A 21,666-nucleotide genomic window follows, 5' to 3' on the forward strand; every position below is an offset into this window, starting at 1 on the left:
AATTTGTATGGAGCACACGACCAATCCTCATATGCCAGCATGCTGGAAAGAGAGAGGAACCAGCGGTGCACATACTGGTCATCCAGCTCTGGCAACACAAAGAAAACCTCTCCCTTCCCAATGGGCCTGCTTCTTGGCTGCGAGGAAACTGCCCAAGGGGTCCTGCAACTCAAAGAGTTGCTCCTTCCCACCTGTATGGTCTAGTGTCTCAGCTACTACCAGGAAGAGTTCCTCTGCTCATGAGAGAGGATATAGTGGGTACATGCCAAGTGCCACTTTGTGTTTTTATCTGCATGATCATGTGGAAAACAAGAGGAAGTGGGAAGAAAAGATCTACTTTGAATCTAGCAGGGCAGGTGTGTGAGTTGCAAGAATCACACAACAGCCAAAAGAGGAAAACAACTGATCCAGTTTCTGTTGGGCAGCTCCCCAGACAGAAAAGAAGTGAGATCAGGAGCTCAGGTGGGTCTAGGGTTTGAACATATAGGGGTTAAATAAGCTAGCTTTGAAAACTAGGGAAGGAGAATGACATCTCAACATTTCATGGTCAGCTATGCAAACACAAAGAAAGGAACAATACAAAATGAATGGCTTTGACTGGTTTGGATGCACCGTAAAAAGGTCAGACTGAGGAAGACGTCGAGCCTTCACGAGGAAGACTTCTGACTTCATCCCCACGACAACCAGAGGGAGACCCCTACTACGGACAACGCATGTACCAGGGGAGGGGCAGTATGTAAATGAATTTCTGGAAGGACAACGAATATGTAGATAGGTTCCAAGAATTCAGCTGAATATGCATGAACGTGGCTTACAAATTTGTAGCGTTTTTTGCTTGCTGGTGTGCAAGTTTGGTGGAGTGATCCCCCTTGCATCTGGCTGGCCAAATAAACCATACCTGCTTTATAACCTAACTGGGTTATAGAGTTTGATTCCACACGTCAGAAGGGCTAATCATACTTCTGATTTTAATGAAGGGACTTCTGGTTTACATTTATTACATTATTACATGTAATTAAATAATGGCTAATCCAAGTAGAATCATAAAACGTCTTAGGTTGGAGGGGGCCTTAATGATAACCTCATTCCAACCCCTGCCACAGGCAGGATTGCCAGCCACCAGATCAGGCTGCCCAGGATCCCACCCAACCTGGCCTTGAATACCTTCAGAAATGGGGCATCCACAATCTCCCAAGGCAACACGTTCCAGCGCATCACCCTCTGAGTAAAAAAATTCTGCAGACATCTAATCTAAATCTCCCCTCTTTTAATTTAAAGCCTGTCCTGTCAATATCAGACCACATAAAAATTTGGTCCCCCCTGCTTGTAAGTTCCCTTCAAGTACTGGAAGGCCAGAGCGAGGTCTCCCCTCAGCCTTCTCTTCTCCAGGCTAAACAAGCCCATCTCCCTCAACCTATCTTCATAGGAGAGGTGCTCCAGCCCTCTGATCATCTTCACGGCCCTCCTCTGGAACAACTCCAACAATTCTGTCTCCACGTCCTTCCTGTGCTGGGGGACCCAGGCCTGGATACAATACTCCAGATGGGGGTCTCATGAAGGCAGAGCAGAAGAGGACAATCCCCTCCCTCTGTTGGTGCAACCCAGGGTACTGTTTGCCTTCCGGGCTGCAAGCACACTATTGGCTCATGTCCAGCTTTTCATCCACCAGGACCCCCAAGTCCTTCTCCAGTGGGCTGCTCTCAATGAGTTCTTCTCCCAGTCTATACTCATATCTGGGGTTGCCTCGATCCAAGTGCAACACTTCGCACTTGGCCTTGTTGGTATATCACTAGATATAAGAACATGGTGCACGACCATGTCAAAGGCCTTGCACAAGTCCAGGTAGACAACATCAGCTGAGCCTCCGTTGTTGACCGATGCCATCACTCCATCACAGAAGGCCACTAGATTGGTCAGGGACAATCTGCGCTCAGTGTAGCAGTGCTGGCTGTCTCAGATCACCTCCTCATCCCTCATTTGCCTACATATCTCTTCCAGGAGGATCTGCTCTGTGATCTCCACAGGCACAGAAATGAGCTGGTAGTTCCCTGGCTCTTCCTTACTCCCTTTCTTGTAAATGAGAGTGATGTTTCCCTTTTTCCAAATAGCAGGGACTTCACCTGACAGCCACAATTTTTCAAATATGATGAAGAGGAAGTTGAGGGACCTTTTTCTCTGGCCAGACGGAGGAAATGGATTTATTGAACTATGTGGTTTCAGTAGTCTGGCACATCAGACACAGAAATGTAAGGCTTCAGTAGACACCAGTACACAGTGTACTCTAATGCCATCAAACTATAAACGGTCAGAACCCAATTGTATTTCTGGAGTGACAAGGGGATCCCAAGAGCTAACTGTACTGGATGCCAAAGCGAGACTTACTGAGAAGGAGTGGCAAAAGCACTCCATTGTGACTGGCCCATAGGCTCCATGCATCCTTGGCATACTTCAAGGAACCGAAAGGCTAACAGTTGGTTTTTGGTATAGCTGCTCTAGACATGGAGATTAAACATTTGTCTACTTTGTCCAGCCTCTCAAATGACCCGTCTGCTCTGGGGTGGCTGATGGTTGAAGAACAGCAGGTAATGACTGCTGCCACAACAATCCACTGGCAACAATATTGCGCCAAACAACACTCCCCCATTCCCATCCATTAGCTGACTGGAAAGCCAAGGAGTAATCAACGAGAATCAGTCACTCTTTAAACTTTAGTAGTTCCATATGGCCAGTGGGGAAGTCTAATCGAGAATGGAGGCTGACACTACCACAGACCCACCAAGGCAAGTATCATGTGCTCACAATGGTGGAAGCATTATAGTGCTTCCAGTGGGATAGTGGGAAATCTTTTCCATGCCCTAATGCCAATGCCTGAAAAACTATCCCGGGCCTTTAAAAGCAAGTCTTCTGGCAACACAGCACCCAAGAAAGAACAGAACCAGACAGCAGGACTCATTTCCAAAACAACCTCATAAATGCCTGGGCCAAACAACATGGCATTGAGTGGGCACCGGCCTTCAGTAAAATCAAACAAAACAATGGACTGTTAAACACTACATTGAGAGCAAAGAGTGCTGAGACATTCAGACAATAGGGTATATTTAGCAAAAGCCACCTGGTTAGTCATCACTTGGGGATCTGCCAATTGAGCTGTCCCAGCTCAGTGAGAAGGCCAGGGGTGCATAAACAGGTGGGAGGGGACTCAACTAGGACAGCTGATCCAAACTGGCAGAAGGGATATCCCATACCACATGGCATCAGGCAGAACAATAAACATGGGGCAAGTGGCCAGGTGGGTTGCTGTTGCTCAGGGACTGGCTGGGCAGTGGTGGGCTGGTGGTGAGCCATTGTGCTGTGCCTCACCTGTATTGTGTACTCCCCTCTGAAAACTCTGCACTCTCACTCCTCTCTCTTACCTTCTGTTGAGGGACAGAAAAGGACCTCATGCTCCTGCTCAGAGTCTAACAAAAAGCCCAGAAAGGAGAAATATCATTCTAGGGCACTCCAGCCACACATGTATGGCTGATTTGTGGTCTCCACAGAGGGCACCACAATAGGCAAGCTGGAAAGAATAATTTATCACAAACCCTCAAGAAAACTTTCATCCAGACACGCACTCTTTCTTGGCCTGCTTTCCTCCAGTACAGCAGTTTTTACAATCATGTTCTCAATGTACGTGTATACAGCCATCTGTCTGCAAACAGACCCTGCCAGCGTATTTCAACCAGTTTTGACAGCAAGATAGATGTCTCCATAATAATCATCTCTACCAGTAAAACCTTCATATTTGGGAGACAAAGAATCTATATAGAGAACAAGGTCCCTGGATTGCCCTTGACTCACAGGAGAAGGTGTCAGAATGGAGAATGAGCTGAATTTACTGAGGACAGCTAACCACAGCACACACACACACAGGAAACTGGTCACAAAAGACACATTATAAGGCAACTAGTATTCTCTGCTTCTGCTCCTTCTGAAATTTCTAGCTCATCAAACAAAAAATGTTAGGCTTTGGACACCACTGCCCTGGACCAGCAGCACCAGGACTCAGAAAGCTGCCGTTTTTATTGCTGCTACGCAGAAGAGGCTCCAACTCTGCTGCAGCCTCACACTTCAACTCTCGCAAACCCACAGCAAAGCCAAGGGATGATCTCTTTGCAAAGAGGGTTACACTCTGTGGAATGGGCCATTGCGGAGTACAGAGAAAAGCAGCTCTCATTTCAGAGACACTGTATAGCCTCAACAATCAGCACTTCACAAAGCACAGTGAAGTCAAAATGTGTATCTTTTAATCACATAATTGATTTAGAATAGCTATATCTAAAACAATATCATGTGCTTATTGGCTTTGTGGCTTCTGAGAAAGTAAAACATCTTTCACTTCTGTGCTAGTCCATGCTGGGGATCACTTGTCTGGGAAGCTTTACAGGAAAGGACCTCATGGATACCAAGTTGACCAAGAGCCAGCAGCATGCCCTTGCCACAAAGAAGGCTGATGGCATCCTGGGCTGCATGAGGAGTGTGCCAGCAGGTGATACCTCCCCTGTGCTCAGCACTGCTGGGTCATACCTGGAGTGGTGGGTCCAGTTCCAGGCTCCCCAGTACCAGTACAAGAGGGACTTGGAACCACTAGAGAGATTCCAAGCTGAGATATGTATTATTAATTACCTCCAATGACAAAACAGAGCCATTAAGAAAAGGCAATACTTTGGATCACTTTACAACTGCATGTGGAAAAAACACAGCATTTTGGAGACACAGTGGTCTGGGAGCAGCTTCCTTTGATCCTCCTCTGTCATCCAGCATTGCCCAGAGCAGATGTTTTAAGAGACTAATGGCACTGTAATAGTATTTGCACCGTACTGATACAGAAGCACACTCAGCAGGGGGCCCGGTGGTAAAGGCAAGCTCAATACCTCTTCCCTTCCAAATCTGATTGCTGCTTTAAACCTACAATAATAATAAATTCTTTGGAGGTAAATAAAGAGCCTCAAAACCCTTCAAGTTTTTGCTCCAGCACAGGGTGAAGTTTGGAGTGGACTGAGGCTGCCTCTATTGCTTTTCTCTGAGCTGTGGCTGTTAACTACATCACAAAACAGGATGAAATGTCCTTCAGTGTGATGAGAGGATGTTTTTGTATTGCACGTTTCAAGTTACTGAACAGATGCTTTTTTTATTTTTATTTTTTTTATTGCCATCCAAAGAGACCTAGACAGGCTCAAGCAGTTCAACAAAGCCAAGCTCAAGATCTGGCACCTGGGTCACAGCAGCCCCCACTATCGATACAAGCTGGGGGATGAAAGGGTGGAACACAGCCCTGTGAAAAATGACTTCGGGGTACTGGTGGGTGGCAGCTGGGCATGAGCCAGCAATGTGCCCTCAAAACCCAAAAAGCCAACCGTATCCTGGGCTGCATCAAAAGAAGTATGGCCAGCAGGACCCTGCCATCTCTGCGCTTGAGACCCCACCTGGAGCACCGTGTCCAGATGTGAAGTCTGCAGCACAGCAGAGACATGGAGCTGTTGGAGCGTGCCCACAGGAGGGCCACAAAAATGATCCAAGGGATGGAACACCTCTCCTATGAGGACAGGCTGAGAGAACTGGGGCTGTGCAGCATGGAGAGGAGAAGGCTGTGGGGAGAGCTGAGAGTGCCCTTGCAGTATCTAAAGGAGGACTATAAAAAAGAATCATAGAATCATAGAACTGCTCCGGTTGGAAAAGACCCTAAAGATCATCAAGTCCAACCACAACCTGACCATACTACCCTAACTCTAACAACCCTCCGCTAAATCATGTCCCTGAGCACCCCATCCAGTTTTTAAACACATCTGGGGATGGTGACTCAACCACCTCCCTGGGGAGCCAATTCCAGTGCTTAACAACCCTTTCTGTAAAGTTCTCCCTGATATCCAACCTAAACTTCCAGTGGTTCAACTTGAGGCCATTTCCCCTTGTCCTGTCACCTGTCACCAGTGAGAAGAGACCAACTCCACTCTCACTGTAAGCACCTTTCAGGTGTTGGAAGAGAGCAACAAGGCCTCCCCTCAGCCTTCTCTTCCCCAGACTAAACAGCCCCAGTTCTTTCAGTCTCTCCTCATAGGGCACATTCTCCAAGCCCTTCGCAAGCCTTGTTGCCCTTCTCTGGACCTGCTCCAGCACCTCCATGTCCTTTCTGTATTGAGGTGCCCAAAACTGAACACAGTACTCGAGGTGAGGCCTCACCAATGCCGAGTACAGGGCAGGATGACTTCCCTAGTCCTGCTCACCACACTGTTCCTGATCCAAGCCAGGATGCCATTGGCCTTCCTGGTCACCTGGGCACACTGCTGGCTCATATTCAGCCGACTGTCCATCAGTACGCCAAGGTTCCTTTCCATCAGGCAGCTTTCCAGCCACTCCTCTCCAGGCCTGTAGGGTTGCCTGGGGTTGCTGTGACCAAAATGCAGGACCCGACACTTGGCCTACTGAAACTCATACAGTGAACCTTGGCCCATCAATCCCGTCTATCCAGGTCCCTCTGTGGTGCCTTTCTACCCTCAGGCAGATCAGCACTCCCTCCCAAATTGGTGTCATCTGCAAACTTATTGAGGGTACACTCAATCCCCTCATCAAGATCACTGATAAAGATGTTAAATAGAAGCGGCCCCAGTACCGAGCCCTGGAGGACACCACTCGTGACCGCCTGCCAACTGAATTTAACTTCATTGACCACAACTACTTGGGCCCAGCCATCCAGACAGTATTTCACCCAGCAGAGCATATGCCCATCCAAACCATGGGCAGCCAGCACCTTCATGAGGATGTTGTGGGGGACAGCATCAAAGGCTTTACTGAAGTCCAGCTAGACCACATCGACAGCCTTACCTTCATCTACTAAGCGGGTCACCTTGTCATAGGATGACATCAGGTTTGTCGGACAGGATCTACCATTCATAAACCCATGCTGACTGGGCCTGATCCCCTGGTTGACCTTTAACTGGTCCATGATGGCTTCCGAGATTATCTGTTCCATAACCTTTCCTGGCACCAAGGTGAGAATGATTGGTCTGTAACTACTGAGATCAGCCTTCCAGCCCTTTTGGAAAACAGATGTCACATTTGCCTGTCTCCAGCCCACTGGGACATTCCCGGTTAGCCACGATTGTCAAAGGATAATGGAGAAGAGGATAGAGTCTTTAGCAAGCTCTATTGTGACAGGACAAGGGAAAATGATTTCAAACTAAAAGAGAAGAGATTTAGATTGGATATAAGGAAGAAGATTTTTACAATAAGGGTGGTGAGACACTGGGACAGGTTGCCCAGAGAAGTGGTGGATGCCCCGTGCCTGGAAACACTCACAGTCAGGCTGGATGGGGCTCTGAGCACCTGATGGAGCTGTCGGTGTCCCTGTTCACTGCAGAGGAACTGCACCAGACGGCCCTTAAGGGACCCTTCCTATTCAAACAATTCTGTGATTCTAATACAGAAATGGGAGAGGAAATGGTATGGTTCAGACACAGCTAACAAAGCAGGAACACGTGGAACTTCTCTCCAACTGGTCATCTCCAGGAGCATCACTGTCACTGAGACCAGGCCACTCTCAGGCCTGTGGCTCTGGAGTCATGGCTCACAGGCACACACAGGGAGAAAACAAAATTACCGGTGACCTCATATGCCATCTTGGGATGAGCAGAGACCTTGCCAGCCAACTCCTGCTCTGAGCACCACTCAGAACATCCCAGCCTGCTATTGTCTACTGCTTACAAGCAGAGAGATGCATCCAAATATAACTGAAATACAGTCCCCAAACATTTTGAAATACCATCTTTTATTTTCAAACTAATTAACTAAAAACTATCCTAGATCATCTAGGTGTTGGGCAGGTGTGCCAATGCTAATATTTCTACCTACCTACTGCCCTCTCAAAAGGGAACAAGCCAGGAGAGAAAAACTGTGGATGAAAGAGGAGTGTTCCCAGAAAAATGGACAGATGAGCAGCTTTTTGTCAAGACAATTAATAGGGCACTACGTCTCATTTGCAAGGAAATTGCACCTGTTATCAAAGGTTACAGTTCTAAAAGACATTATATGCAAAACCATGCTGCCAAACCTGATGCCTATCAAGGAACATTTTGTTGAGACAAAAGAGTGGATCTGAAAAAATGTCTCATCTCAGTGTTTGTTGTTGAGTTACAGCTCGCACTGACTGCTATAAATGCTCATCACGCGGAAGCACATCTGATCGCACAGAACATCAAACCCACAGACAGACCGGACATTCCTTGAGCAGTGTTTGGTAAACCGAAGAAATGGAAACATCTATAGACAGAAATTTGGAGAGTAAAGCTGCTCACTTCAGGTTTTACTTCTTGGCAACAGAGGAAAGTTCTGATACTACAGATACGGCTCCGTCTGCCATATTAGAAGTATTGACAACGAATGTCACCACTGAAGAAATAACTGCTTTGGTGCCATTGAGACACAATTAAATCTCTCAATTTGTATGAAGCAGTGAAAATGGACACAAGAACAGTTTTCTTAAAGCCACGTCAACGTATCTGGCACAGCTGCTGATGGTGCCCAGTGATGGCTGGGGAAAGAGGGACTTGTACAATGAATAGAAGACAACACCAGTGCTGCCAGCAATTCACATCTGATGGTTATCACCAAACATCAAGGAAATGTATGTGCGAAAGAGCTTTAAACATGGATAACATCGTGCAAATCATCATCAACGCTGTGAACTTCATTAAGTCCAAGGGACTGAATCATGACCAGTTCCAGGAGTCCCTTAAAAGTATGGATGCTGATCGTGGGGACATCATTTGCTCTTCTGAAGGAAAATGGCTGGGGGAGGGGGAGGAAATGCTCCCAAGATTTTATGATCTGCAAGATGAAATCACGGCACGTATGGAATCAAACGGAAAGCTGGTGCCAGAAGTTGGAGCATTTTTGGTGGATTTGAGTACTCATTTGAATGAGCCACATATGCGTCTTCAAGGTGAAAAGCAGCTTATCTGCGCTACGATTCAAATCACAGCAGCCTTCAGAACGAAACTTAAATTACGGCAAGCTCAAGCGACAGCAAATAACAGAATGCATTTTGAGAGGCTGGCTGAACACGGTCCTGTGAATGGCAAAAAACAGGCGCCTTGCTTTCCATTCTGGTAAAGGAATGGGACCTCTGGTCAAAAAAGAAAAAAAAAAAAAAAAAAAAACACGTTTTTCTGGTACTCCTGCGACCGTTTCCAGCTGACATAAACGCGCTCCTTGCGGATGTCCAAACGGAACGTACGGCACCGCGACCCGACGGGCAACTGAGGCACTTCTCCGCGTCTCTGCCCGGCGGAGACCCGCACAGCGCTGCGGGAGGGAGGGAGAGCCGCCCGCGGCCCAGAGGCGCGGGGCACCCCCGCCGCGATGAGACCTCCTTCCCTCCTCCTTCCTCCCCTCCTCCCGGAGAGATGCGCACCCGCACCCACTCTTTTTTTTTTTTTTTAAGATACGCCCCCCATTGTTTGGAATAGCGGTTCGTATTAAGTCAAAACACCACGCAGCGCTGTCACGGCACGGGCGCGCGGCGACGCGGGGCAAACCCTCCCCCCGCACTGCTCTGCGGGCCGGGACGAAGGCCTTGGGCTGAGGGACTCCCGTCCGCACCCCCCGCTCTCCCCGGGGCGCGGCTTTTTTTTTCGCAGCGCGAAAATGGCGGAGTTTCCCCTCCCCGCGGGGTGCACCGGGGCCGCCCCGTCTGCAGGGGGCGGTGCGGAGCAGAGCGCCGCGGGAAGGCGCTGCCCGCCGGGCCCCGACCCGCGCCCTCCCTCCGCTCCGCCGGCCCTCGTCACGGCACGCCGCCCGCCGCCCTTCGAGGAGAAAGAAAGAAGGAAAGAAAAATTAAAAAAAAAAAAAAAAATACGAAACACGCGCGGGCCGCAGCGCCCGGCCCGAGTGCTGGGGCGGGGAAGCGCCGCCGCAGGCCCGGGCTTAGCGGTGCCCTCCGGCGCTCTGCTGACCTGCACGGTGCTGCTTACCAACACGGCGCTGCTGATCCGCACGGGGCGCCCCGCGGCCCGGTCAGGGCGGTGCTCGCGCTGCAGGGAGCGCGTTGCGCAGATGCGGGTTGGGCCGCGTTCCGCGACGCCCGCGCGGCCTGGAGCTGCGGAGCCCCGCGCCGGGAGGGCCGGGCGTGTGCGTGAGAGAGAGTGTGCGGGGGGAGGGGGCGGTAATTGGGCAGGTTGGGAATGTATGCACTTAATGAGCGCCGTCGCCATGGCAACCCGCGCATTCCTCAGCGCCGCGCCGTCGGTTCTCTGTCCGGCCGCACGATTTCGGGGAGCGGCCCGACGGCAACGCCCGGACACCCTGCACGGCCGCGGGGAGGGGGAAGCCGGCCGGCCGGGCTCTGGGCGCGGCCCGGCTGTCAGCGGCAGCTCTGCTGCGCTCGGGACCTCCGTGAGCTGCGTCAGCAGCAGTGAATCCGTCTCTGCTTCCCCGTCCTTCCATTTCCCCCATCCTACAGCAGAAGAGAGCAGTCACGAAGTACTCAGTCCCCACAAAGTTAACTGCGAGGCTGAGCTCCAGGTGCCCACAGTCCCACAGCCTGGCTTTGTACTGGGGCAGTGAGGTGGCTCGAAGGGCATTTTCACTCCTCTCTCTTAAAAATTAAGCTTGAAATTGGGTTATGTGGACAGGGAGAGCAATCAAAATCCATCACAGATGGTAAAGTACCTACCTCTTATATAACATAGATGGGAGACCTGCAGGATAACACAACTGGCTTCGTAAGCCCCATCTGAAGCAGGCAGGCAATGACAGCACAGGAGCAAGCTGTTCCTAGCAGAGTCCCTGCCACTTAACCATGCCCCGGAGTTGTGCACTCCAAAACTTCTAGCATATTAAAAAAGATGCAGAAGCCTGATAAAGCAATCAGGAAATAACTAACAGGTGTTTCCTCTGCCGCTACTGCCTTCTTTCCCGTTTTTAACTAAACACTCTACTACAGCAGGGAAAAGAGTCATCCCACGGTGCATTCATACCGCACTAGGAGGTTCAAACAGATTCAAATGAAGATCAGAGATCCCTCGCTGGAAAAGCAGCCAGAATTCACCCTCCCCCCACTGAAGGCACACACTGTAGGTCCTCCGTTCTTGGCTACGTTTGCCAATTTAAAAAGTTATGAATTTAATGCTGAATGCCTGGGGAACAGTTGGTTTTGGCAAAACAAAAACAAAAAAAAAAAAAAAAAGGAAACAGGAAGGTCCTCAGCTGTGCACTGTATCTCGTGGCTGCTGTACTGCGTCCACGTATTACGCACCTATCCCACTTCCCTGTGCCTCAACTGCCATTTCTGCAACCTCTGTTGTACCACAGCTTTCATTTATTTTTAGTTCTTTGTAATGATTATAATACTCTTAAACGGCTCTTTTAACTGCCGGTAATTTCTCCTCACCTCAGCTCCTCGCAACACCTAAACCTGCACTGAGTGGCACAGCCCTACCGGACAGCTCAGAACAGGAGCTGCCATCCCAAGCACCATCCATGTGCAAACCACTGCTGCTCCTCAGGTTAACTGTGCAATGTCACGGTGCCACTATGATCCCAAGGCACTATTTGCTGCATTATTTTCATCTCATGTTGATGCTGAGCAGCAATGCTGGTGGCTGATGCTAAGCAGAAGTGCTATGTAAGAGAAAGGCCTTCCATTTTACCCGTTTCTAGAAGCAACGTTTTTCCTGCTAGCAGATCATGTGCAACTGCACGTCATTACACCAAGCAGATGAGACATGAGCTACTTCACATCTACTGAACAGTAATATTTACTATTTAAACAGGCAATATAATCCTGTTCCAGATGCACAGACAGGGAGAGTATTTGCCAAATTCCACCCACAGCTCCATCCATGAGAGTACAAGCCACATCTTCCAATCATTTCCAACTGTAGCTTCATCTGCAGAGCTCTCCCCTCCATTATTTTCAGTATTTTGTGCTGAAATCACTGAGCAGTCTGGTCCCAATAAGTCAAAACATTTGAGGAAAATTTAAGAACTTTGCTTTTAAAAGTGGAGTATCTTTGTTCATTTTATAGACATTTGAGATTCCTAAATCCAAATAACTGTCCCGCATAAGCAGCTTCCTGTAAAAAGATGATGCAGCCCTGGAGTCAGAATCCTATCCAGAACTATGAACCATTGTGAAATACATTCTAAGATGTGTGTTAGCTGTACACATCTACTTACTACCACTACTTTTACAGCAGTATGTATCATTCCAATGGCTATGATGTGTCCCTGCAAATTTAGTCCCTGTATTTAGCTAACCAGTTCAGAGAGTTACAGAAAGATTTCACTAAAAGTGTTTGAGCCATTTCAAAGCAGTTGACAGCAGATTTTTGGGGGGTTGAGCTCAAACCCCACAAAATCATGTAAAACTAAGCAAATGAACTTCCCTTCCAACATTCACATCTAGCAAAACTAACAGTATGAAACTCTGAGAGTTAAGCTACTTGATTCCTGCCACTAACCACAAAACTAAACATGGGGAAAATGGGTCCATCACAATGCTCAGATACTCTTATGATCCCATAAACAGATGGTTAAGTTTGTGAACTGCGAATATCCACCACCACACAAAACAGTTTTTATCTTAAGTTTTTCTCCTCATCTTTTAAAGTAGAGCACTCCTATAAATATTAAATCAGCACTGAAAAGCAAACAAAAAATAGAGCAATAAACTGCTAACTCTGTTGCAGGAAAATTTTAAGTATGTATCTTGCAAAGTTTTCCATGTTCTCCCAAGGACTTAAGGGAACATTAGCTCAACTAGCTCTTGTTGGTTTTTTTTGTTGTTTTTTGTGTGCATACATGTGTGTTGGGTTTTTTGTTGTTTTTGTTGCTGTTTTTGTGGGGGTTTTTTTGTTTGTTTGTTTTTGTTTTTTTTTTGTATTTCCAGGCTCCTGAGCTTACGCTGTTTGATTTGGGTACCTAAACACATCCCCAGCATTTGCTCTTTGACTGAAGAGTACATTAATCACTGCTTTCATCACAGTGCCAACATGAATTAGATTTAAGAATTGGAAATAATTCAATTCATACAAGGTATGAAGTAACAAACCCAGCAAGCTTGTTCTTAGTTCATTCCCTGCTCTTTTTTAAGAAGTGATTTCTGAACACCTGCCATGAAACAAGCCTGCATGTCTACCTATTAAAACATACTGGGAGCAAGACATTTTTTTTATGGTGGCATGCAGAAGCAGAACAACTTGCATGGACTTCAGGAGTAGTGCTAGCAGCTTCTGAAAATCAAGTGTTGTGGTTGCAAAGGCCGAGGTAATTGTTCTTGGGCCTTAGCAATTGTTCTTGGGCCTTGGCACTGCTGAAGAAGCATCTCTACAGATCTGCCCCATTTGCTGGTTTTGGGGTATCAAACTACTTAACAGTTCAACATATGCTCCAACCTCAATCACTATCTCAATTTCAGGCTTCAGGACTGGAGTCAATCACCTACCCAGTTCAGGAATAATCGTATTTTGCAGCTTTCTTCCTCATCAGACCTGGTATATTAATGTTTTTTCTCTTCTCCATTAAAGCACAAAGCTAGAGCACAAGAGGAAGGACCTTTCTGATCTGGGGAAAAAAGGAATCCTCTTATGACATACTGATGCTGGCAGGCAATGCAGATTAAGTTAAGGCAAATACAAATAACAAGTCAGCAAGAAGCCCTGAGAGATAGTGTATTACCAGATATCCCCATTGATGTATAACAGCCATTGTCATTCCTCTTTGAGGGAGTAGCTGCAAACACTGCCACAGCTACTTGAGCGGTGAATTATTTGCCGTTGTGCAGATCCAGAAATCTCAACTAGTCCTGACCTAATGTAGAATTAAGGCCACTCCTGACTATTGACTGTACAGCTGCAACAAGGTTTCAATTCCCTTCCAAAACTGAAGAGCATTCTGACTCACCCACATGAAGCACAAGCTCTCCTACTGTTTGTCAACAGTTCCAGACACACATTATAGATGTGAGGTGTTTTCACTATCTCGCTTTAAGGCAGGTAATTAACATCACACAAATGACTAATATGGTGGCTGGACTAATAAGGTGGATGGTTGGACTGGATGATCTTGGGGGTCTTTTCCAACCTTGGTGATTCTATGATTTGCATCAAAACAACATTAAAGGAGTGGTGACTTCAGAACAAACAGAAGCAAACAAGAAAAGCCCAAGGACAGACTCCAAATGCATTCACCACAATTCTCAAATCTTTTACAGAACAGCACTGATTTCTCCTTCAAAACTTGCTTTAAGACAAAACATTTTAAATCAGTCCTACACATCTGATGACAATGCATGTTTATCATTCTTTTTTTCCAAGAACAAGTTTATATTGCATTATATCAAATGCAGGAAAAAAAAAGTCAGCATGCCTAATAAACATGCACATCCCTGAAAAGATGGTTCCAACATCAGGTTAAAAGCTGAGCTCAGTAACACCTAATGCTTTTGCCATTAACTGTTCCTGCTACATGTTGCAGCTGCAAAAGACTACATGCATGCAAGCCTTCTAGGCTTTTTTTTTTTTTTTTTTAAGTTTAAGACATTATTCATCCAAACTATACTTTTGCAAAGTCTAAAAGAGATCTCAAATGTGCTTGATCACATACACCAGACTGAATTTTTTCTCAACTCACAAATACGGTTTCGAGGAACATGTATTTTACAGAGCCCCTAGAGTATAATGCAAGAGTAGTAGCTCTCCAGGAAATCTGACCTACATCCTGAAAATGACAAAAATACATACACATCCCTCCCAAAAAACAAGGAAATGTAATGTTTTTGTTTAATTTTAAGGGATTAAAATCTTTCCAGCTATGTATCTTAGAACCATCCAGCTTTGGTTGATGTTTCCAGTAAATACCCACAGCTGAAGAGAAAGAAGGGAAGTATTAGGAGCAGCTCTTCCATCCTTGGGATAGAAAAAACATGGACAACAGTAGTAAATCTTTTGCTCCCACAAAGCACAAAATGAAATCACTTCAGTTCAGGTTTCACTAGGATATGTGCTTAACAGTCAGCCGACTTTACTCATCTTTCAATCCCTAGCACAGCTACTAATACACAGCAGGCAAAAAAAAAGCTCAGGCCTTCCAGCTGTGATTAGGAAGTGATGAGGAATCTTTAGGTAAAGCAAGCCTGGCAAGTTACCATCAGGTCACATTGGAATATGACACCAGATACTCTCTTGTGCACGATCCAATTATCTGAACAGATTTCTAAAATACTGTCAAGTCAGAGACGCTCTTATATTGTCACATCTGAAGAAAAGACAATGAACAGCTAAAGAATTTCTTAATGAAAAACTGTGGTTGGCTGACCAGCTCATCTCAGGCACAAAACCAGGTTTGATTTTGAAAGCTCCCAACTTTCCTACTAAAAAAAAAAAAAAAGTAGTTAATCAAGGAAAAGCGTTAAGCAAGATAAATTGTGATTTCCCCAGCATGAAGCAGAAAAAGAATTCCACTGCAAACCAATAAACACAAGAGTCTGAGTCACCAATTTAATTTTATACAAGTCAAACTACACACTGTATAAAGAGTACAAGGCAGTTCTAATGTTGCATGTTACAAAAATCAATTTAGCTATAAAGGGGAGTTTTTAGGATGAGTTCTATTCCACAATTTAAGTGAATTGGCAACTGTGGTTTAGCAAAGCCTTCATTAAGACTAGAACTCTAGCTTGAAGAGATTACACTTCCAGTAAAGATCAGGTTCAAACACAATACAATCTTAGTTCCGAAGTAGAATGTTAACATAAATGAGTCTAAAGGGAGCGAAGACAGTTTTATTTTAGCTAGTTTTCATATTCAATAGGTATTTCAAGGCTGACAAATCATACAGCATACTAGTGGACTTCAGCTACATCCAAGAGACACATTAGTGTCTGAGAACTGCCACTTGATAGTCAAGCAAAAAAAACATCAAAAAGCTTTCATTCATTTAAGTTTCAAAAGTATGATTTGTAGCAATACTGCATGACACAGGTTACAGAGTACCTTTGTTACCTTTAATACAGTCACAGTATTGGGGAGGAATGTTCTTTTGGCAAGTTAAGATGTAACACAAATGTTCCAACTTGAGTTTATTGCTGGTCTAGCCTTTCTAGTTTAGTTCCTTGCTTATAGCTTTGCAGCCTGCTTCCACAAATGAAGATAAACCAGAGAATCCTGATCTGCCCAGCAAGACAATCTTGCCTTTGGTAGCAAGCTGTAAACCTACTAAGCCTATGATACTTGTAGTTCTAAAACCATGGAAAAAAAAAAAAAAGGAAAAAAGCCCAGATTTAAGCCTGTTATATTCAACTTTTAATATAAAAACCACTCTGCACCTTAGAGTAGTTAAGTTACTCCAGCAGAAATGCTATAAAATGAAAGTTCTACCTGAATGTTAAAAAAAAAACCGAAAAAGGGGGGGGGGGGGGGGGGGGGGGAAGGGGTTTTTTCCTGCTTTGTACCACACCATCTGATCTGGTATTTTCAAATTTAGGATACAAATTAAAGCTTTACGCCTCATTACTTAGTTCACAGGCCATTCACTCCTGCAAGAGAAAAAACCAACTTCTGAAAAACTAACATAACACTAATGGCCTGACAAGTAGGAAAAATGTTCCATAATAGTGTGCAAGGTAAGAGGAGAGTTCTAGTCTTAATCTCTTGAACTAGATCTTGATCGCGAACGAGACTTTGAACGAGATCTGGAACGGGACCTCGATGCAGCTCTTTTGGGTGGTGACTCTGAACGAGCCTTGGCAGATGGCTGCTGCTGTGGAGAATTGGAACGAGACCTACTCCTTGACCTGGACTTAGACTTAGTATCTCCTTTACCATTTTCTTTGGGAGATCGAGATCTGGACCTGGACCTGGACCGAGACTTCTCCGACTTCTCCTTAGATCTGCTGTGAGAGCGCGAACCCCTGTCAGACTTGGGTTTCGATTTGCTCTTTGATCTAGATTTCCGGCTTTTAGATCTGGAACGTGAGCGGTCTTTGCTTCGTGACCTGGATTTAGATCTTCCAAAAAGAAAGACAGTTTATTCTACATGAACTGAAATATACTTATGGCCATTTTAAGTTGTTACCAATTAATAAGCAGCAATTCTCGTACTAGCAGAAAGCAATGGATCACTTACCTGGAACGACTTTTAGAGACACTACGGGACCTGCTGCGGCTGCTCCTACTTCTACGACTTCTGCTTCTAGATCGTCTTCTAGATCGTGACCTAGACCCATTCAAACACAAGCAGGTCGTTAGTGTTTGTTTGCTGTGCCCTGCCCCGCTATTATCACAGAGAAACTGTTAAAGAACTTCTCAACAGAGCAACCACATCAAGATATACCACTAATCCACCTCAACTCAATATACTGTTAATTAGTCTTACCACATAAAAACTCTCATACTCTACTTTGCTGTGTTATATAAAACAACTCAACATTCTCAGTAATCACCCCACTCCCAAAACACCAACTGAAGATAACCTCAGTACGTCAGTATAGTCATATGTGTATATATATAAATATAAAAAATACACACACACTCTAATTTAACTTGGGGGATATGTCAGCCTCTGCATCAAGACAAGTTACCTTGACCTGCTGCAAGAGTAAGATCGTCTATGGCTTGACCGTGGCTTGTCTTCTACCAGCCTGATCTTCCTTCCATTTATCTCTGTGCCATCCAGTTTGTCCAGGGCACGTTTCATGTCCGAATATGATCGGAACTCAATTACTCCTTCGTTTGTACGTTCTTTGTGAGCATCTGCATAGGTCACCTCACCAGCTTGCCTCATAAAATCCTTTTAAGAGTAGATGGAAAATTACACAACTATTTCATACGTTTGCACTCCACAATTACATTAACTTAAGACAAGTCTGAGCAACTGAAAAAGCACTGTGTGCCAACACTCATGTGCAAATGCTTCTCAATTATTTCCACTAAAATCAAAATAAACATATACATAGAAAGGAAGCTATTGCCCACTACTGATCACAACACATTCTACAATGGAATGCTAATACATACTTTCAAATCCTGCCAACTACAGCGACTGGAAAGGTTTTCAACAATCAGTCTGTGCTCAGTACGAACAGGCGGTCCATATTTATCTCTTCCAGATTGTCTCCGACTGCTATATCCGCCACCACCCCCACCTTTATTGTACAAAGAAATAAAGTTAGATTGTCTCCTAGCACAAAGAAAATTAAAACGTTCTGAAAAAGTTAGTTAAACAGTTATATTTACTGGAGTAGGACTTTATTTCTCTACACCTCCAATAAACTTGCAATTTTGCCATAATATATATTAATGGCAAATCAAACAGACTGAAATCCTATAAGTCTGTCTTCCTAAGATCTGTTAGAGAGTGACTGCTCCTTATTAGATTCACCTTGCTAAGTTTTATTTTACAGAACATTGTAAAATATAAAACTTAACTGATTACATGCATTTCTACATTTTACAAAAACGTTTACTAGTTACACTAAGTACTTACATCACAGTATGAGGTTTTTGGTGGTGGTTTGGCCACAAAACACGCAAGGTAACAGTCACCTAGTTCAGTTTAACCAGTTTTGTCTAACCCTTGGAATCCTCACCATCACCCTGCGTCTAATGGCAAAAGGCTGCTGTCGTCATGGCTTCCGGTAAGGTCAGCCAAAGGGTCATAGGGCAAGGGTCACACAATGTATGGAAAAGCCATGGCCAATCAGGAAAGGCAGTCATCTTAGCCTCAGTGGACACAGCCTCAGCCCCACTGGTCACTTTTAAATTGAAACATCAAGGACTTGTTAAAAAGTTTGAAATTGAACATGCAACAATTTTAAACAACATACATTCGATTCTTTTAAACAGATAGATTCCCACCCCCCCCAAACACCACGACTTCAGAGATTACTGAAAAAGCGAACCGCAGTACTTCAATTACAGTACCGGGCATGTTAATGTACACATAGCTCAGCTCCTCAAGAAACTACACGAGTTAGCTGAACGTAGAGAACTTTACAGCACGCCCCACAAATACACCAGATTCTTGCTTGAAATCCTCCCCCACCCATCACCACTGGCTGCTTCTACCCCAATTAAGCAACGATATTTATTCATTAGCATTAGCGATGGAACACCACTCTTATCTAAGCGCTCCTACGAAGGAGAAGCCTTTAAGTTAACAGAGCACGTTATTTCTACGCTACAAGAAACTTTCTAGAAGAAGGCCCCAACTTTGCAGCCAAAATCGCTTCGCTTATTTGCGCTCATATTTCTGAGGGGGTACCTGAGCGCAGCGCCGGCGCCGCGACAAATCGCCGGCAGCGCTCCCAGCGGCGCGCCAGGTACCCCCTGCACACACACCGACTACCACCGCGGCCCCGCCCGCCCCCGCCCGCCCCTCGCCCCGGCAGCCTCCCGCAGAACGGACCGTACTCACTGCGGCTGCTGTAGCTGTACCCGTCCCTGTCGCGGCGGGGGCCGCGGGCGTGCTCCACGATCACGCGCTCCCCGCACAGATCCTTGCCGTTCAGCTCGTAAACGGCATCGTCGGCGTCGCGGGAGTCCTCAAACTCCACGAAGCCGTAACTGGGTGAAAAGGAACCGCTCCGTTAGCCCCGGACCCGCCCGTCGGCAGCTCCCGGGGCCGGGACAATGGAGGCCGACCCGCCGCATCGCCCCCGCTCCCCCCGCGCCGCCGCCATTTTGAGGCGGGCGCCACGCGGCAGCGGCGGGAGGCGCGGGCCCAGCCGCCAGTATGGGGGAGGGGCGGCCCCGCGGGGGGGAGGGGGGAGTACGCGCCCGGGCGCTCCCAGGCCGCTCCCGGCCTGCTGACGGCGCTCACCCGTTTTTGAGGTCGACCTCGAGCAGGCGGCCGTAGCCGCTGAAGAAACGCTGGATGTCCTTCTCCCGGACATGGTAGCTCAGACGGCCGATGTACACGCGCGGCATATCCGCGGCCGGAGGGGGAGGGAAGGGGAGAGGGGAGGGAAAGGAGAAGAAAAAGAAGAGGAGAGAGAGAGAAGGAGGCGAGCGGAGAGCGAGAAGCGCGCGGTGCCAGGCACACGAACTGCGCCGCCGCGGCCTGCTCCGCAGCACAATGGCGCCCACCGCCCGCGGTCGCGTTTATGAAGGGGGGCGGGGCCGCAGCGGACGTTAAAGGTAACGCGAGTAGGAGGTGGGGCCGAGGCCGTGACGTCACCGCGCTGACCGAGCGGGCCGGGCGGAGAGAGGTGGGTTAGGCGGTGTGTTTGCGCGCATACGCGTACCTCCGCGCGCGCCGGCGCTCGCTGCGCGGGAGCTGCCTCTGCGCATGCGCGGGGCGCTGGCGGGATTTGACTGGGAGTGCTGTTCTGCCCATGCGCAGTGGTGTTTTCTGATGATGTGGTTGTGCTGTTGGTGTGGGTTTGGGGCCTCCGTGCGCGGCTCGCCCGGCCCAGCGGTTGCACCGCTCTGGTACTACTCCCATCGCTGCTGAGCTGGCGGCAGCTCCCGTCATCAGCCATTCTCCGCCCTGTGATTGTCATTTTTCCACTGGTGCTCTTTAAGAGGATAAAGATCCAGTGACCCAAATTTGAAAAACATTGGATATGATTATTCATGTGAAATTGTCCATGCTGGCGCCCACCACAAAGGATAGTTGGATGCTAACATCTGGTGGAAGCAACCCAATTAGGTAATTCTTGTTAAAATGCCCTGTGCTGGCTTTCTGACAATGCATAAACCTCTGCTTATGTTCAAGCATAAGAGGAAAGCTAAACCTCTTCATAAGGGCTTCCCTGCAAGTGGATTCTCTTCATTATCAGAGCCTTAAATTTACTACTTTTTCAGGAAAGGCTGCGGCTCTGTATTTTCACACAGCCTATGGAAGTCCTGCCGCACGATACAACTGCAGCATCTCTGCCTCTCAGCATAAGCAGTTTCTTTCCCCCTCCAACAGGAAAAAAAGTTCTTTGTGACAAAAGTGTTGTTTGTGCACGCTCTGAGCTCTGAGATTTCAGCTGGCGTTTATTTCACTGCTTTCTGTTTGGAGAATATGCTCCAACAATGCTGCAGAAATTGAAAGAAACTCAGCTCAGCTGTGGGCCATATGGAGCATATAAGCATAGGCAGTCCCAGCGCTTTCTTGGTTGTGTTTTGCTTGCAAAGAACTGACTGGGGCCTACCTACCCCAAGCATAGTGGTGTCAAGTTTTGCAAACAATTGAAAATTGTTTTTTTTTTCTGTAACAAAATCCATTGGACAAACCCATCTCCCAGGAACCACATCAAGTTAGAATAAAATACCCATATGAGTAAGCAACACAGTATAAAAGAGAGAAAGGTCTAGGAAGGGTCAAAATAGCACTAAAATGTATATACTGGGTTAAAGGAATGTCTAGGATGACAAAAGACAGACAGTTGCCCAATTCTATCTCTGTTTGGTCTGGGTCATTCCTAGCAGCATGTCTTGCTGATGAGGAGAGCAGTGCTGCCTGGACCTTTCCAATTCTGGACTAGAACATGTGCAAAGCCCATTCAGTGACAGAGGAATTGTGCAGTTATCTTCAATGCAACAGTGTCCATTTCTCCAGTGAATTGTTCATACCTGTGCACCAAGCGCAAATATCAGAGGATGGGACCGTATGAAGTTCCATATTTGATATGCAATACTGAAA

General features: G+C 46.7%; 2 protein-coding genes across 8 annotated transcripts in view; both read right to left on the reverse strand.

Moving 5' to 3' along the window:
* The window catches only part of L3MBTL1 (l(3)mbt-like 1 (Drosophila)), a 38,368-nt gene extending 28,173 nt beyond the window's left edge, over window positions 1–10,195 (reverse strand). For 3 of the 4 annotated variants that reach the window (XM_040650797.2, XM_040650798.2, XM_040650796.2), the window contains exon 1: window positions 10,008–10,195. The gene's annotated coding sequence lies outside the window, so the exon portion shown is untranslated. The remainder of the gene's footprint in view (window positions 1–10,007) is intronic. The other variant, NM_001396522.1, reaches the window with a different exon arrangement.
* A 5,324-nt stretch (window positions 10,196–15,519) lies between these two features.
* On the reverse strand, window positions 15,520–20,523 carry SRSF6 (serine and arginine rich splicing factor 6). Of its 4 annotated transcripts, none has more exons than XM_046902806.1 (6): window positions 20,279–20,523; window positions 19,450–19,598; window positions 18,051–18,178; window positions 17,615–17,823; window positions 17,161–17,250; window positions 15,520–17,041 (listed from the first exon to the last, which is right to left on the reverse strand). In XM_046902806.1, exons 1-6 carry the CDS (start codon window positions 20,506–20,508, stop codon window positions 16,678–16,680), a joined length of 1,170 nt encoding a protein of 389 aa, XP_046758762.1. In that variant the 5' UTR covers window positions 20,509–20,523; the 3' UTR covers window positions 15,520–16,677. The 4 variants fall into 4 exon arrangements, with proteins under 4 accessions (XP_046758762.1, XP_046758761.1, NP_001026014.2 ...); XM_046902805.1 differs by having other exon boundaries at window positions 19,441–19,598; NM_001030843.3 differs by lacking the exon at window positions 20,279–20,523 and adding an exon at window positions 19,855–20,111.
* Between the last annotated feature and the right edge of the window lie 1,143 nt (window positions 20,524–21,666).

This window comes from Gallus gallus, chromosome 20 (assembly GCF_016699485.2).
Source record: "Gallus gallus isolate bGalGal1 chromosome 20, bGalGal1.mat.broiler.GRCg7b, whole genome shotgun sequence".
Taxonomy (NCBI): domain Eukaryota; kingdom Metazoa; phylum Chordata; class Aves; order Galliformes; family Phasianidae; genus Gallus; species Gallus gallus.